Genomic DNA, 17,847 nt, shown 5'->3' on the forward strand with positions numbered 1-17,847 from the left:
CCAAAATTGTCAATTGACCCCTTAAGGAGTTATTGCCCTTTATAGTCAATTGTTAACCATTTTCATAAATTTTTGTTAATTTTTGTAAATTTTTAGGAAATATTTTCCACTGTAATTATTGGGCCAAGTTCATTATAGATAGAGATAATTGTAGCAACAAGAATGTTCAGTAAAGAACGATCTACAAACACATTACCATCACCAAAACACCATTTTATCATGAATTTATCTGTGTCCATTGTTAATATGCACATAGACCAGGTCAGCAACACAGGCTCTTGAGAGCCTCTAGTTTATGTTATTTCGAATAGACTGACAAAATGTTACAGTTATTTCTTATAATTTAATTTAAAATCCATTTTAAACCAGCGTAAATCTTGAAAAAACGTTGATGATGTCATGGTCACATGACAAAATTGTATCTATGATATGGTAAACAAAATGACGTCAGCCAATCAAAAGTGTTACATCCAAAATTAAATTATTGTAAAATAATACTAAGTAAGTATGTAGGTTACAGTGACTTAATTTTAAAAGGGTAACACAGTTAGTAATATTAAATTAATCTTCTTTGAGGCACTCTGACAAAAACAAATATAACAATGAAATATCTAAAACACCTTTGTTTTATTCTTTTAAAAATGTTGAAAATATTTATTAAATTTTTGGTTTCACTGATAAAATAGAAAAAGAAATGCAGTAGCCTAACACTATAGCAGTTGGTGTGCTCTTTGGTCTATTTGTTTTTCACTTGTGTGTCAAAATTGAATGTTTTTCATCTCATGATTTAATTGATTATTGAATTAAGTTTTCAAGTAATCATGGAGCAAAATCATTTGTTCTGATTTATGATTCAAAATATTTTCAGGTAAAAATTAAGTAGGAAAAATTAACATTAAGGAGAAGAAATTCCAATATTTAAAAGAATATCAATTTTATTCCTTTTTAAAAACAGATTGGATTTTTTAAAAAATCTGTAGCTTTAAATTTGTCTGAAGAACTGAGATTTTCATATAATAGTCCCTTGTTTTTTTTGAAAAAAATCAAAGTTCTACTGTATTTATTGTCATTACAAACTTGTTTGGGTTAAGAACCCTTTTAAAATACTTTCATACCCCCTTTCAGGACCAAATTTGGCAACAAACACTAATGTAACATCATTCTAATTTATTATTTTGTAGTGATCAGTTGCATGGACACAAAGCTAAAAGCTCAAGTAGAAGACAAAAATTGTTATTTGTTCACTAAACCAGAACAAAAACCATGTCAAGGTAAATATTATCCTATTCTAAACTGTTATTGCCAAACATTTATACCTTCCGGTAATCTTTATATTCTAGCGGTGTGAAACACTATTGCTAGGGTTAAACAATTTGAATTGACAGAGTTCTAGCTGGGCAAGTAGGTTTTGAACACCAGTTTAATTGCCTTACACATTAAGACATGTGAATAAGACATCTATAGGCATTGCCACCAACAATTTATTACACGTTTGAGATAAGGTCGTTATGTGGGTAACTACTAATAGTAAGTCAATGATATTTTTGATGTTCGCACATGTACTATCTTTGGCTCTCTTTTCGATAGTAAAATATACTGAATAGCACACAGCAGGGGCGGATCCAGCAATTTTAAAAGGGGGGGGGGGGTCCAACTACATGTCCCCATTCAAATGTTAAACACCTCTGAATTTTTTTTTTTATTAAAAACATGAAATCAAAATAAAGGGGTCAAACTTAGAATAGGGAAATTAAAGCATTCTTTTAGTGTCCTGAAAAATTAATCATTGATTCCCTACTGTCCTGATAGGCTTAAATCATGAATTCATGTAAAAGTAAAGGCCCATTACTGACGTCCTTAAAAAAAGATCTTCCACCCTATTGTTTGATTGATTGGTGTTTCACACCACTTTCAACACTATTATTCTATTTTGTGGAGGTCAGTTTTTATAGGTGGAGAAAGCCAGAGTGTCTGGAGAGAACCACCTACCATATGTATGAAAACTGACAATCCTATTAAGATTGGGTCTGGGTAAAGAATTTTTATGGTATTTAATTACTGGGCCTTAGGTAAAGGAGTAATGAGGTCAGTTGAAGTTTTCCAGGTTGACATACTGTGCATTTGACTGTTTTACTGTACTTACTTATAAATTACTGACTTATGATAGATTATGGATCTATTAAAAATTATATATTTTATATAATTTGCTGTGTTTTGTTTAATGAGCAATCTTTATATACATTTTTTTCTTCTTTCCAGGCAGTGACAGATGAGTGGACAGAATATAATTAACATTGTAAGAAAGTGACTGCTGTTATAAGAGTCCCTTTTCCTAAATGGACATTCAGCTTATGTACATAATAAAAATAATCATTCCAAGTTTGTGTTAAAAAACCATATTTTATCAGTAAAAAGGTAAATAAAGGCCAAAATTATTAACTGCTTGCAATCTTTTCAAAACAAATGGGTTGATTAGAAGCTTATGTTAAACTATATTATTCTACCATGAAGACATTATCAAATCTGTTTAATTGTATCAGGTACATTGATACAAACTGCTTCAAATTCTGAGGAGTATAAATCCTATACCCGTGTGAAAAAAGGTGCAAACATTTGGTTTTTAACTTCATTTATTTTAGTCATATGGCAGATAAAATAAAAATAAATGCCCCCTTAGCTACAACAGGGCATACACATATTTCTTTCTGAGATTGTTTTGAAAACATTTGCTGCTAATTAACTTTTAGATTTTGTTTCCAAAGTTAAACTATTGTGACCTTGCTAAACAATCAACACTAAATCAATGAGCATGTGTATATAAAAAGAGATGATATTGTTATGTTTATTTATTTTTTTATTTACATTTTCCATGTATTCTCATTTTTTAATTAAATTTTGTCATATCAGTTGTTTAATGATTTGGTGAATTATAGTAAAAGAATTTTGGTAGAGTCGTTATCTTCCTTCCAAATGTATTTTCTTTTTCTTTCATCATGGTTTTTCTCTTAGCACTTGTGATGTGTAATTGTCAATTTTTTACTTTTATGGTTTAGGTCATTTGCATAAGGAATAGAGGTCTATGAATTAGAGAACAGGAAGATATTGATTCAACAGTAGTACATTTAATAATATAAAGGATTTTCTTAAAAGTTTATAAAATATTCATCATTATTAGAAAACTTTAATTTTAGTTCATTTATATGTTTTGGGGTTGAGTGCGACGTCCATTTTCACTGAATATGTTTATACACCCGTATTTTTTTTTACGGGACGTATTATGGTACACAAATGTCCGTCGTAAACATGGAACAGCATATTATCCAAATTTCATTAAACTGAACATGTATGTTTTTTCAGTCATGATGGTCAAACGATCTGTTTAATTTTTGGTGATTTTTTTGAGTGACAGGACTTTGTAACTAAAACAGATTTTTTTTTCACAGTTCGCGCTGTAACTCAAAAACGATTTATGACTATTGCTTAAAAATTTACACACTTCTTAGTTATATTAATCTGAAGATCTGTATATACTTTTTGAGGATGATTCAAAATTTGATTTTAGAGTTATTTGAGTTTATGACAAAAAGAGGGGGTTTTTACATGTCGCGCCGTATCTCAGAAACTATTTATAATTATTGCATAAAACTTCACATACTTTTTAGTTAAATTATCCTTAAGATCTGTATACTTTTCGTGATGACTCTTTAATTCATTTTTGAGTTCTTGAATTTTTATTTAGCTTCAATTTGGGGATCATATAAAACATGTTGTGATATACAAACTTACTATTGAGCAAGAATTATGAATGAGTCAAGATATACTTAGCATGACTTCCTGTTCAACCCCCAAATTATTTTCAAAACATGTATAATGTTTTTTTCATAACATGACTGGCGTATCATGCGCTCTTAGCGCAGCTGTTTATTTTGTTCTTTATATTTTTTGTAAATATATTAGAGAAATGACGGAATGACAACAAATTCAATGCAATTTCCAATATAATCAATGCTTCCAAATGGCATAACTCTTTTAAAGAATATTTGATATGCACTGATTTTCTAACGTATCCATACAATATCAGTTTTATAAAAGTTGGCAAGACTTGTTCACTTGAAAAATGTAATTAACAAGAAGGTGGGAAGGACAAACAGAGGAATGGACATGCGATATTTCATGTACGCGCTATGGTGAAAAAAATACATAGTTATTTACCAATAAAACTACGCTATGAGAGAAGGATTTCAATCGCAACTAATCCAATCGTTTTTGCCAAATCAAAAATTTCAGAGTTATAGTTTCATTGTTTGGACAAGAGCATTCTTTAGGAAATTGAAGATTCCCCTTTATAAGAGTTTGCTTTTTTTTTCTGACCACATATAACAGAAGATGTAGTATAATTGCCAATGAGACAACTTCCAACAAGAGACAAACATGACACAGAAATTAACAACTATAGGGCACTGAACGGTCTTCAACAATGAGCAAAGCCCATACTGCATAGTCAGCTATAAAAGGTCACGAAATGACAATGTAAAACAATTCAAACGAAAAAAGTAACGGCCTTATGTATGTGCTGCAATTTATGTACAAAGAAAGAAGTTCCGTTTGCAGGATAAGGCTGAGTTCACACGTAATTCGAATTCGATTCGCATTAACTTATTAGAATTAGTTTAATTCGCATTTGAAATGTTTGACGTCCTAACGTAAATTCTAATTCGAATTGCAATGATTTAAATTTGATTTACTGTCCAAACGAGGTGAACTTTTAATTCGTATCAACAAAAACGGATTTCTCAGTGATTAAAACTTGAATAAAAGGATTTTAAGAAATACTTGTAATGAAACAGCAGCCCACCAAACAAAAAAAAAACCAATCTAGAGGTCAACATACGGTATGAAATAATATACGAGTGTGTACAGTAATAATGTACCTCATGTTGTGTATGTCAAGTTCTAAATTGCCGAGTCTTTAATTTTAAAAGCTGTAAAAATTATCAACAGTCCGTTATTATTTTTCTTGAGATGTTTCTCACTTAGACCACAAACAGAGAGAGGTATTTGTTATTCACATGATTTTATTTCCCGAACCAATACAACCAATTTATAGATAGTACTTTACAAGCAATATTTATACATCTAAAAATGTCGCCAGTAATTTGCAGATAACATCGAAATTGTCTGCCAGCGACGTCTTGCACTTTTGCGCTAACATTGAGTTTACAAAGGGGGACGCAATTTTTAGGATAAATCACGTTTATCATGGAATCGAGCACGGTGACCTATATTTTTTATTTGAGATTTGGAGAAAGCATAACAAAATGCAGTTTAATATACAGAAAAATGATAAAAATTACATTTTCAGAAACAGTTTATTTCCATTTTTTTAGGTTTAAAAAAATACCACTTTGAGCATCTGGTCCGCAATGTCAAGCAAGGCTTGAATAATTGTATAGTTATTCGTGTAGTGATTTATTTTTTTCCTTTTTGTCACTTCAGATTGAACCTGATCTTAATAATTTACGATGAAAAATATCTGCTCCAAAAAATTTATAACATTGCCTAATTGTTTTACAAAATTGCACAAATCCCCAATTTTTAGCCTGAATTTTCTCGAAAACAAGCACGGTGACCTATGTTTTATTTTGTGTTTTATTTAATAACTCGCCAAGGCCTACAACTTATTACAAAATTATAAAAATGACATTTTATCGAGAAACTCTATCGGATGCCCTTAAAGAAGGTCCTACATTGACTGCTATAAAACAATTACTTCAAGGTGGAGTTTATGTCAGATAACTTTCCAACAAGTAAATTAAGTTGTATTTACTGCTGTTTTAAAATCAGATTTGGCCTTTTGGAATTGAGTTTCTAAAAAGGCCTATAGACAGACCACAATAACAACAACCCACAAACAATCACAAAACTCTTGCAGACATACAAAAAACTCTATATTATGGATTCAGTAAACTATGACAATATTGTAAAACTTTTGTGTCCTACAGCTTATTGACATCTTACACAAGTTATATAAATGTTCAAAGTCAATGAACCATGACTGAGTATTATGGCATAACAATTTCCATGTAAATGAGATGTACATGTACCTATGCTAATACAACTGCATACTAAATACCTTTGACTTATAATAAGTCATTCCCAAACTTAAATACAAACATTAACTTGTAAACTAAGTAAAAGTTTCAAAGCCAATGAACCATGAAGAGGGGTTGAGGCTATATAAACTCCATGGAAACGTTACTTGCAAATGCCAATAAATTTGCATACCAAATATCATTAACTTAACATTAGCAGTTCATCTTAAACTGATCTAATCACAAACTTATACATGTAAACTAAGATAAGTTTCAAAGTCATGACTGAGGGGCGAGACCAATTATTCTCCACGGAAATGAGTTTGCCAATACTTATACAACTGCATACCAAATATCATTGACCTGCCACTTGTGGTTCCCCATAAACTAACCTAATTACAAACTAATACATGTAAAATAAGCAAAAGTTTTGAAATCAATAGACCATGACTGAGGGTGCAGGGCCAAATAATCTCCATGGAAATGAGATGTGCCAATGCTTATACAACTGCATACCAAATATGATTGACGTACCACTTGTGGTTTACCATAAACTAGACCTAATCAAAAACTAATACATTGTTGACACCGTCGCCGGAAACAGCATACCTATGTCTCGCTTTTTGACTCTGTCAAGGCGAGACAAAAATGGTCCAAGTCAACTGCATGAAAACAGCTTTGTAATTATATGGCATCTTCAATAAAAATATACATGGATAGCAATCCTCTGAAATGTATACATTTGTATTACTAGTTTATGTCAGTCACTCATGCTGAAATAGCATTACTTTAATCTCATCTTCAACCACACTCAGTAGAGACTAAATAAACAACAGCATATTTTAGACATGTGTTTAATGAGCAGATATGTACAGTATAATACAATAGATAGCACTTTGTGCTGGGAATTATACCCTCATAAATAATACACAACATTAAATGATATAGATATGATATAACATATGTACTGCTCATCTCCAAACAGACCGATGTTACATGATAATAATAATAGAATTCTATAACGTCAGTATAGGTAAATATATATTTATTTTATCCCATTAAACAAAATGAACATCACAACGAGGAATATGATATATAAGAAGGCATAACTGGTTTTTCTCTTATTAAAAAATGTAATTCTATTTTTACCTTTGGTTTCATTATAAGTGAAGACAATATAATGTTTAATTTACTAAGGACTAGACTACTAAGGACTAGGCATTTCTGTATGTCAGTTCATAACATTAATAGACTCTGGCACATGATGTTCTGTGAGTCTAAAGTAAAAAAAACTTTTCAACGTCAGTCTTAAAATCCAGGGTGGAGATTGACATTGGTATCTTAACTTGTTTGTTAAAGACATAATTTGACCCGTAGCTACTCATTTGTTATTGGTTTGTTGTTTACAACAATATCTCGTTTATTCATAATATAATCTTTTAAACTAACATGGCTAACTGTTATAAACCTCCAATGAACAGACATAAATCAATACTCAAATATATCATGACTTACATGGACAGAAGGTACAAAAATGCCTATGTGTAGAAAAATTCCAGTCATTTATCTAATCCTTATACTAAGGAAATGTTTGTTTTCTCAATCAAAAAGCTTGATAGCTTTAAGGGAGATGAAGATACAGAAAAGTGAGAACATCTCAATATTGACAGTAAAACTGACACATATCCATCCCCAACTACTTCAAAACTGTGAAAACAAACTTCAGTTATTTAATGATATACATGAATGGTATGAAATATCACCTATTTCTTTACATTTAAAATCCCATAAATCTGAGTAACAAATAAAGTGAACATAGTTTAAATGTATTCAGACTGAGACTTACATTCCTACTAAAAAGCTATTACCTTCTGTGACTGTATTGCATATTTAAAACAATTGACCATTTAAAATCATCTATGACACCAACCATATTTTTATTCCAATCAATAACAAAACACTAAATGCTGAGATAAGTGATGCACAATAAAACTGAATATTTGTAAAAAAGCAAATATGAAAAAAATCATATTTTTTTACTGGAACTTGACTGACAACACAAGAATTTTAAAGAAAATCAAGCATATCCATTTTTATTTTTATACTGTGGAGAATTGTTTATAGTATTTTCAATCACTTTTTTCTATGATGCACTAGTACGAGATATGTTTGTCCATCCATTTGAGCAACGTTGCTTAGTTATAACAAAGTTCTATGCAAGTTTTTGCCTAAGAGGTAAAAATAATTATTCACAATGTCGAAATTCAATCGTCTACATTTTTTAATCTAAAAGTGAAGTTTAGACAACTTGTCTTACCTTAGCCTATATTTCAAAAGATAAGACATAAGAACCTAGACTACATATATAAAAGCATTATTTTTCTAACCTACGACCATGGTCAATTTTTTTTTAATACTTATATTATTATTAAATGGCAATATAATGTAATATTTCTCACATGAATACTTATATAATATTCTTTCATACTAAATTTTACCCAAACACACATGCACGGCCAACTCTACTAACACATCACAAATAATAATAGAGCCTCATACAGACACACATGTATAGCAAATTGTCCCATTGTAATAATAATATTAATCTTTAACATCAACAAATAATATAATCTTTATCCACCAATAAATACAAACTCACAACAAACAACATACATCACTTGCAATATGACAATAAAATTATAAAGCAAAAAAAAAAAGAAGAAATTTATCAGACTCTGAACATATTTATCAAATACAATGAATAATTTTTAAATATGATAAATATTCAGGCATTAATCTAGAAGTAAAATACTCAAATGTTCTTAATTTGTTCTATTTGACAATTAGGCCACATAAGTTTACTTATTAATCTTCCTCACTGTAAGTTTCCAAAATTTCTTAATTTAATTCAATTCCTATTTATTGGATAATTTTTATTCATCAGTTAGCACTAACCAGTTTCAATTCTTTAAACTTTTATAAATCTAAAATATGTGTTCAAAAGTATTAGCTAACTATAAACTCCTCATTTAAAATACAAGAAAATTAAGTTTGTTATTTTGCTCAACTTTTTTTAAAGATAGTAATTAATTATTTCATATAGAAAAAGAAAATTGTTTGCTCACTGAAGAAATCTGAAGTATACAAATTCATTTTGATCTGCCTTATGAGTTAAATGAGAAAAAGTTAGAAATGTTAAAAAGAACATTTTCAAATTTGTTCTTTTTACAAAATTCCAAAGAAGTTTCTGATATCTGATTACAATTTTTCATTTCTAAATGTTAATTGTTTCTATGTCTGCTGCACATCTCTTGTATGTCTGCTTTACAGGCACAGAGAACACATTTGTTTTGGTTTTAGAACACATGTATATATTTCTGCTGGTCACATACTTTTTCTTCAATTACAATTTACAAATAATTTTATCTTGCAAAGCTGTTGAAAAACTTTTTGTCAGAGCATTTGCAACATAAAGCAGTTTATTGCAATAGAGTATTGTTTTTCTTCGAGAACTTTAATATATTGCAATGTTCTTACTCTAGACATATCATGGAATGTGTTTATCCTGAATTTTAGTTTTACAATCTGCAAGGCAGCTATCTTACTAATATTCTAATTTCAATAAACAGTAAAGCACTTTAATATCAAGCCCTAACTACCCTTTTATCAATATTTATAGTATGAGAGAAAAGCTTCGGCAAATGGATAGAAACTTAACATAAAATTGTCCTTGGTTGAATGGCATATTCAAAGAAAGCTCCTCACTGCATCTTGTTTGCTTCATATTTTGTTGTCATTATTTCTTCATCCGAATCCAATAAACTTGGTAACACCCTGTCAGAAAAAAATATTTAAATGAATGAGAGAATGAATGGACTATAAAAGGAACAACAATTATCTTGCACATCTAATTTTGACTGGATGAGTTTTAGGTATGATGTATGAAATAAGCAGTCAAGGGAAATGTTAGAGAAAAGAGTAACATCAACAATTCTTTCAATACCACTTGTAGATTGGTATAATTAACATTACCATAACATTAATATAATACTTGGTAAAAAATGTGCATAATAATGACTCAATTTCTTCCACATGTAAAATAAGGGAAAATGAATAGAATTTTATCATATACAGTTAAACAATAACCCAATAAGAATTGAATTTTAGGTTTTTGTTTAGGGATCTTAATTTTGATGTGACAACATGATAGTTTCTAACTAATCAACTTGGCAATTTAGAGATTGTGGATGACTAAATTTAACATCTAAATGTCTTTCAGCTGTTTGTAGTTGTTTGGTTGCTGTCTCATTAACCTATACTTAATATTTCTTTTATTCATATTTCTATTAAATCCTCAATATACCTCCTTTTACTTAAATGAGTTTTTATATTTGTAAATGCCCTTTCCTAGATGACAACATGGCCATGGCAATACAATGTCTCAAATAGAACAATACTTGTTTCTCGTTTTTTATATACATTAGACTGTTGGTGTTCCTGTTTGAATTGTTTTACACGTGATCTCATTTTAGGAACCCTTTATAACTTGCTGTTCCGTGTGAGTCAAGGCTCCATGTTGAAGACCATATTTTGACCTATACTTGTTTACTTTAACAAATTGTGACTTGGATGGAGACTTGTCTCATTGGCACTCATACCACATCTTCTTATATCTAATCAAACAAATGCACTAGATGAAAATTTAAAACTATATACTGTTAGGACACGTAATTTCTATAACTAATACATACTTATCAGTAATGGATGATGGAATATTTTCTTCAACCCACTTCAAGTCATCATCCTGTTAACAAAAAAAACAGTATTATATATAATTTTCAAATTCTTTTTTTTTTTTTTCACAGCAATACAAACCTGGGTGTTTTTTTTAATCAGTTTATACATTTATGTGTTAACTTTTTTTTTAGTTTTTTTTTTTTTAACTTGGAACTTTTAAGTAATGGTGTTATAGCTTTTTACTGTTATCTTTTTTCTGGTATCATATTGCATAACTATGTTACAGTTGATATTTCAAAGAATATATACTTGAATAATTCCTTTATGTCAGCATGCTGTCAGAAAACACAGAATAACTTACAGGATTATTTCTCTGTTTAGGAGATCCATTTGATTGTTTGGAATTTCTCATCTTCATGCCATCTGAAAAATATCGAGACTTCATGCAGGTTAATCAACTAAAACTCCTCATTTTTGGGATACTTTATTGTATTGGGTTACTGTTTCATTGTCAATTAAATAAAATTTTCTGATATCTAAAAAACGGAAATCATTTTGACGACAACTCTTAAACAACAGACTAGATTTTAATAATATTTCACAAAATCTTTCTTGCTTGATGCCATTTTTGATCCGAGTGTTTTTTTTGGTTTCTGAAATAGCAACTTTGTTAATCTATACAAATCAGGGCATGAGATATCAATTTGTGAGCGTTGCAAAGTTTTCAAGTTAATTTTAGTATAAATAGGGGGAAAATGATCAGAATCATAATTACTAACTGATCATACGGCTAATCAACATCACAATGAATTGGTAAACAGTTGAATGTTTAATACTGTAAGCATATTAAATGTGAATTATTAATCACTTTTAAGAGATAGCAACTTCACAACATAACAACAAAACCCAAACCTGATGTTTAGTAGTTGACGTCTGCAAAATGTTGTTCATAAGTGTTTCTCATTTTTTAGCTAGATTAGACCGTTGGTTTTCCCGTTTGAATGTTCAATAGCCATTTTTGGGGCCCTTTATAGCTTGCTAATTGATGTGAGCCAAGATTCTGTGCTGAAGACCATGCTTTGACCTATAATGGGTTTTCTTTTACAAATAGTGACTTGGATGGTCTGTTGTCTTGTTGGCACTAATACAACATCTTCGTATATCTATATATAATGTAAACTTCATTGATTTCATAGTTTCTGCTTGATTTCTCAATAGAACAAAGTGAGGATATATATCAAACATATACAAAGAAGTATATTCTTCAAATTTCTTACCAAAGGCATCATTCATTGATGTTTCATCCTCTTCATCCTCATCAGCATCCAATAATGGAGAAAATGCATATCTGGAATGAAAAAATATCAACCATCATCAAAAATATCAATAAGTCAATAAGTCAAATTCTAAATACAACCTTGACCTATAATGGTTTACTTTTATAAATTGTGACTTGAATTGACAGTTGTCTCATTGGAACTCATACCACACTATATATAATCTTGTACATTGTGGACACAAGGATGAAAAAGCTATGGACATCATATAGAAAGTGTGAGTTTAAAAGACCATTTTTAAACTCTATACATCTTCGAAAATCAGTTAATTTCAATAGAATTAAGATTTATTTTGTCTTGAACATGTAATAAAATTGAAATTTGAAATGAGGAATGTATCATCTTCAATGCCGCAAGAAAATCCTGCACCCGGGGCTGTCCTTCACCTATTTGAGCCCAACCATAATTTCTTCTGTATCGATGAAGTCAGTCTGCCAATGCTATTTTTTTTATAGTCTGTTGTCTTACCATTTGAATTTGAAAAGGATGTTGCAGATTGTTGTGAATTCCTGCTTTTTTCTTTCTTTTTTTAAATTGTTGCTGTTGTTTGAAATCAGCAACAGATCATAACCAAAGAAAAGTTATCCTCAAAGAAATTTGGCTACTCTGTTTTAACAACTTTGGTTTTAGTGCTTTCAAATGTTTAATTTTTGGTCTTTTCAAACTTTTTGTCACAAGCATACCCAAGAATGGTTAATTTAAGAAACTTGCACCAAAATTATATCACATTTTAAAAAAAAAGTCTAATTTTATGTCAAGATCATATATATTTAGCAGTTTTGTACTCATATCTATATTACCTTTGACTATTTGCTGATGGTCTCCATAGAAACATCATAACCAGAAGAATTACAGAAAACAGAAGATGCCAGAATGCATCATCTATCCAAATCTCTTCCCAGTCCTAGAATATTAATGATGAATAAATAACATTGGAAATACAATGGTTTAATACTCATCCAACAAAATTTATGGGAAATTCAAACTTTTAAAGGTAGTTACAACTGTCAAACACTGAAAGATCATTTCAAATTTCAAACACTAAAGTAAGCATCGCAGTTTTGACTGCTTAGAGAGCACCTTCATTTATGGTACTCTTTTATTTGCTTGTTTGGTGGGATTTCCTTTCACTTTTTAAATATTTGTACAATGTGATGGTGGTGGTTAGTTTTATTGAATAACGAGATCCTACATATTTAGCAACAAAGAACGTTTCATTTTTACATTTGTGCTTTCTGCAGTGGTGATGGGTCTATATCATACAGGTAGATATGACTAGCTATTTTCCAACCTCACTACTTTTTGTTGATACAATAAAATTTTCAATTTGTTACTCTGTTTGTAAAAAGATAAATTTTGACAGGCAAAAGCTTTTCTGAACATCCTGAGAAAAATAGTTAAACCCTTGAAATGTCATATCATTAAAAAAATTTAAGGGAGTCTGATTATGTGATATCTGTTATGTAAAATTATCATACTAGTTTTAAAAGTATATTGTACTTACTGTAATACATTTCTTTAATTTATGGGTAACAAGGGACCACAACATAAATATCACTGAAGCTGTAAAGTAATAAATTAAAACATTATCTATGTTCTTTAGTTTTATAAAAAGTTGGTCAACAACAAAAAATATGAAAAAAGATTCATTTAAGTACTTCCATGTCAATTGCTGTTGTCTTTAGATGTTAAAAAGATATGATTTGACAGTACCCCCAAAAACCAAAATAAAAACAACAAAAAAAAAAGTAATTTTTTTTTATATCCAACATGCAATATTTTTGTGTAAAAATTGTTTAATTGACATTGTTAAAAAAAAATTGAATTTACTAACATAAACCTAAAAAAAAAATGAATTTACTTACATAAAACTGCAAATATAAGAAGATTAGTAAAATGTCTGTACAGTGATAATTTTACTACATTTCTTCTTAATCTTAAAGTTCTAGTGGTTTGGACTAAACTTGAGAATATCTGAGGTTTGTCAAGGAAATATTTCCTATTTTCATGGTATATACAGACAGCATAAAGTGTTTTAGTATCATTTACAAGAAAATCTAATAACATGAGCAAAAGTTTAAGCTAACAAATGCAGCTTCTCCGCTTATATTTGCAAAGTGATAATATACAAATTGCCTATAAAGCATTATTTAAACTTCAATGATCAGCATTTTTTTATTTCCAAAAATTAATTTTCCCTTTCCTATGCTCCTTTTATGTTATAAATCCTGTCTAATATGAACATTTCGAAGGAAAACAAATTCTTATCATACTGTTTGTCTGAAGACGTTACACATCTATTTTGGTACAGTTATACATTTCTTGGCAGTCAATTCTTTTTATTTACATTTTATCTTTGAAATAAAGATAATACAATTCTTTTTGCTAGTATCTGAAAAACTAATTCACTTAAAACTAGTGCAAAGCACCTGCATTAGTAATTTCATTAAAGGTCTGACAGTGATAGAAATAATCAACTTAACAAATAAGAAGTCAGTCATAGATTGCCTGATATTTTCTATAATTGTAAAAATAAACCAATTTTTCAAGACGTTTCGGCCATTGGCCTTCTTCAGTTGTTTATTTTTCCTCTAAACTACATGGCTGACATTTCTTTTTCAATCATTGAAAAGATGTTATTTTCTCACAAATTTCCTACATGTACAGTACAATAAAAAGGATATCCACCAGCAAATAACAGCATCTACTACCGCCAGGGGAATATTCAGGATCAATAATGTGGAATTGTTTACTTGAGTTGGCTGTAAAGATACAAATAGTTAAACAAATAATAAACTTGGAGCAATATGTCTGACAGGCTATCCAACTAACAAGGCATAAATATTTAAATTTGTTTAAAAAAACTCTAAAAACTGCATTAAATATTAAAGTTTCTTTAAAACAAATTTTATTATAAATAAGTTCTGGTTTTAATCAGCACACAGAGAAGTATTGTTCTGGCATAGTTAATACATGATTCAGAAAAAATTAATGCAGATATGAGTTTTGTTTTTGGTAATTGATTTACAAGGTCCTTGCACGTTCAAATGGAATATTCCTATCTGCACAATGTCCATGAAAAAAAATGTCAAAAAATTTGGATAAAAACTCTTATTTGGCATTAAAATAAGAACAAGAGTGCACACGCTGAAATGTCTCGCCTTCTATACTGATCATTGATATTATGTTGATAGTCCTAAGTATAAAGCTAAGCTTTATTACAACTGTCACATAAACTTAACACTAACCAAGATAACTAAACAAAGACCAATGAACCTTGAAAATGAGGTCAAGGTCAGATGAACCATGCCAGGCAGACATGTACAGCTAACAATGCTTCTATACAACATATAGTTGACCCATTACTTATAATTTAAGAAAAATAGACCAAACACAAAACCTTAACACTGTGCAATGAACCGTGAAAATTAGGTCACGGTCAAAAAAAAACCTGCGCGAATGACAAAGATCATAAAATATTACCATACACCAAATATAGTTGACCTTTGGCATATAGTATTAGATAACAAGAGTGCACACGCTGAAATGTCTCGCCTTCTATACTAATCATTGATATTATGTTGATAGTCCTAGGTGTAAAGCTAAGCTTTATTACAACTGTCACATAAACTTAACATTAACCAAGATAACTAAACAAAGACCAATGAACCTTGAAAATGAGGTCAAGGTCAGATGAAACATGCCAGGCAGACATGTTCAGCTAACAATGCTTCTATACAACATATATAGTTGACCCATTACTTATAGTTTAAAAAAATAGACCAAAACACAAAAACTTAACACTGTGCAATGAACCGTGAAAATGAGGTCAGGGTCAAATAAAACCTGCGTGACTGACATAAAGATCATAAAATATTTCCATACACCAAATATAGTTGACCTATGGCATATAGTATTAGATAAAAAGACCAAAACTCAAAAACTTAACTTTGACCACTGAACCATGAAAATGAGGTCAGGGTCACATGACATCTGCCCGCTAGATATGTACACCTTACAATCATTCCATACAACAAATATAGTAGACCTATTGCATATAGTATGAGAAAAACAGACCAAAACACAAAAATTTAACTATAACCACTGAACCATGAAAATGAGGTCAAGGTCAGATGACACCTGCCAGTTGGGCATGTACACCTTACAGTCCTTCCATACACCGAATATACTAGCCCTATTACTTATAGTATCTGAGATATGGACTTGACCACCAAAACTTAACCTTGTTCACTGATCCATGAAATGAGGTCGAGGTCAAGTGAAAACTGTCTGACAGACATGAGGACCTTGCAAGGTACGCACATATCAAATATAGTTATCCTATTACTTATAATAAGAGAGAATTCAACATTACAAAAAATTTGAACTTTTTTTTCAAGTGGTCACTGAACCATGAAAATGAGGTCAAGGACATTGGACATGTGACTGACGGAAACTTCGTAACATGAAGCATCTATATACGAAGTATGAAGTATCCAGGTCTTCTACCTTCTAAAATATAAAGCTTTTAAGAAGTAAGCTAACACCGCCGCCGTAGCCGCCGCCGCCGCCGTAGCCGCCGCCGTAGGATCACTATCCCTATGTCGAGCTTTCTGCAACAAAAGTTGCAGGCTCGACAAAAAGACCAAAACTCAAAAACTTAACTTTGACCACTGAACCTAAAAATGAGGTCAAGGTCACATGACATCTGCCCGCTAGACATGGACACCTTACAATCATTCCATACAACAAATATAGCAGACCTATTGCATATAGTATGAGAAAAACAGACCAAAACACAAAAATTTAACTATAACCACTGAACCATGAAAATGAGGTCAAGGTCAGATGACACCTGCCAGTTGGACATGTACACCTTATAGTCCTTCCATACACCGAATATACTAGCCCTATTGCTTATAGTATCTGAGATATGGACTTGACTACCAAAACTTAACCTTGTTCACTGATCCATGAAATGAGGTCGAGGTCAAGTGAAAACTGTCTGACAGACATGAGGACCTTGCAAGGTACGCACATATCAAATATAGTTATCCTTTTACTTATAATAAGAGAGAATTCAACATTACAAAAAAATTGAACTTTTTTTTCAAGTGGTCACTGAACCATGAAAATAAGGTCAAGGACATTGGACATGTGACTGATGGAAACTTCGTAACATGAAGCATCTATATACAAAGTATGAAGCATCCAGGTCTTCCACCTTCTAAAATATAAAGCTTTTAAGAAGTGAGCTAACGCCGCCGGATCACTATCCCTATGTCGAGATTTCTGCAACAAAAGTTGCAGTCTCGACAAAAATCATATCATACCATGTGTACTAAGTTTCAAGTTGTTCAGACTTCAAAAACTTCCTTGACCAAAAACTTTAGCTTTTAACAGATGGAAAAACTAACGAAGGGACAAACAGACGAAACAACAAGATGTACAGACCAGAAAACATAATGCCCCTCTACTATCAGAGGTGGGGCATAATAAAAGATTTTTGTGGTTATAAGAAGGGTTTGACACAAAATTGACCATTTATGTCCCCTGTTTATTGTATGTGTTTACTTACATTTAATGCTCTATAGCAACCTTCAATGGAACTGCTGATAAAATAAAGACCACCAACAAACAGAACTTTGTGAAAAGCTGCTCCAAGTCTTGGTCTGAAAAAA

General features: G+C 30.7%; 3 protein-coding genes across 6 annotated transcripts in view; 1 reads left to right on the forward strand and 2 right to left on the reverse strand.

Annotated features, from left to right (window-relative positions):
* LOC143069268 (A disintegrin and metalloproteinase with thrombospondin motifs 18-like) overlaps positions 1-2,394 on the forward strand; it is a 33,817-nt gene extending 31,423 nt beyond the window's left edge. For both annotated transcript variants that reach the window (XM_076243812.1, XM_076243813.1), the window contains exons 17-18: positions 1,182-1,271; positions 2,260-2,394. In XM_076243812.1, the coding sequence (XP_076099927.1) occupies positions 1,182-1,271; positions 2,260-2,273 (104 nt within the window). In that variant the 3' untranslated portion in view covers positions 2,274-2,394. The remainder of the gene's footprint in view (positions 1-1,181; positions 1,272-2,259) is intronic.
* LOC143069269 (uncharacterized) overlaps positions 1-17,847 on the reverse strand; it is a 425,535-nt gene that overhangs the window by 118,015 nt on the left and 289,673 nt on the right. Inside the window, exon 1 of one of the 3 annotated variants that reach the window (XM_076243814.1) lies at positions 11,742-11,795. The exons of the other annotated variants lie outside the window; for them this stretch is intronic. Coding sequence (XP_076099929.1) covers positions 11,742-11,780 — 39 coding nt within the window. The 5' untranslated portion in view covers positions 11,781-11,795. Of the gene's footprint in view, positions 1-11,741; positions 11,796-17,847 lie in introns of those variants that run through there. 3 annotated transcript variants of the gene reach the window in all.
* LOC143069270 (transmembrane protein 87A-like) overlaps positions 6,931-17,847 on the reverse strand; it is a 53,200-nt gene continuing 42,283 nt past the window's right edge. The window contains exons 14-22 of the mRNA XM_076243819.1: positions 17,745-17,838; positions 14,847-14,928; positions 14,032-14,136; positions 13,671-13,729; positions 12,967-13,070; positions 12,107-12,177; positions 11,191-11,252; positions 10,844-10,896; positions 6,931-9,926 (exon numbers count right to left, since the gene is read on the reverse strand). Of these exons, the coding sequence (XP_076099934.1) occupies positions 9,854-9,926; positions 10,844-10,896; positions 11,191-11,252; positions 12,107-12,177; positions 12,967-13,070; positions 13,671-13,729; positions 14,032-14,136; positions 14,847-14,928; positions 17,745-17,838 (703 nt within the window). The 3' untranslated portion in view covers positions 6,931-9,853. The remainder of the gene's footprint in view (positions 9,927-10,843; positions 10,897-11,190; positions 11,253-12,106; positions 12,178-12,966; positions 13,071-13,670; positions 13,730-14,031; positions 14,137-14,846; positions 14,929-17,744; positions 17,839-17,847) is intronic.

The sequence above is a fragment of the Mytilus galloprovincialis genome, chromosome 3 (genome assembly GCF_965363235.1).
Source record: "Mytilus galloprovincialis chromosome 3, xbMytGall1.hap1.1, whole genome shotgun sequence".
Classification (NCBI taxonomy): Eukaryota; Metazoa; Mollusca; class Bivalvia; order Mytilida; family Mytilidae; genus Mytilus; species Mytilus galloprovincialis.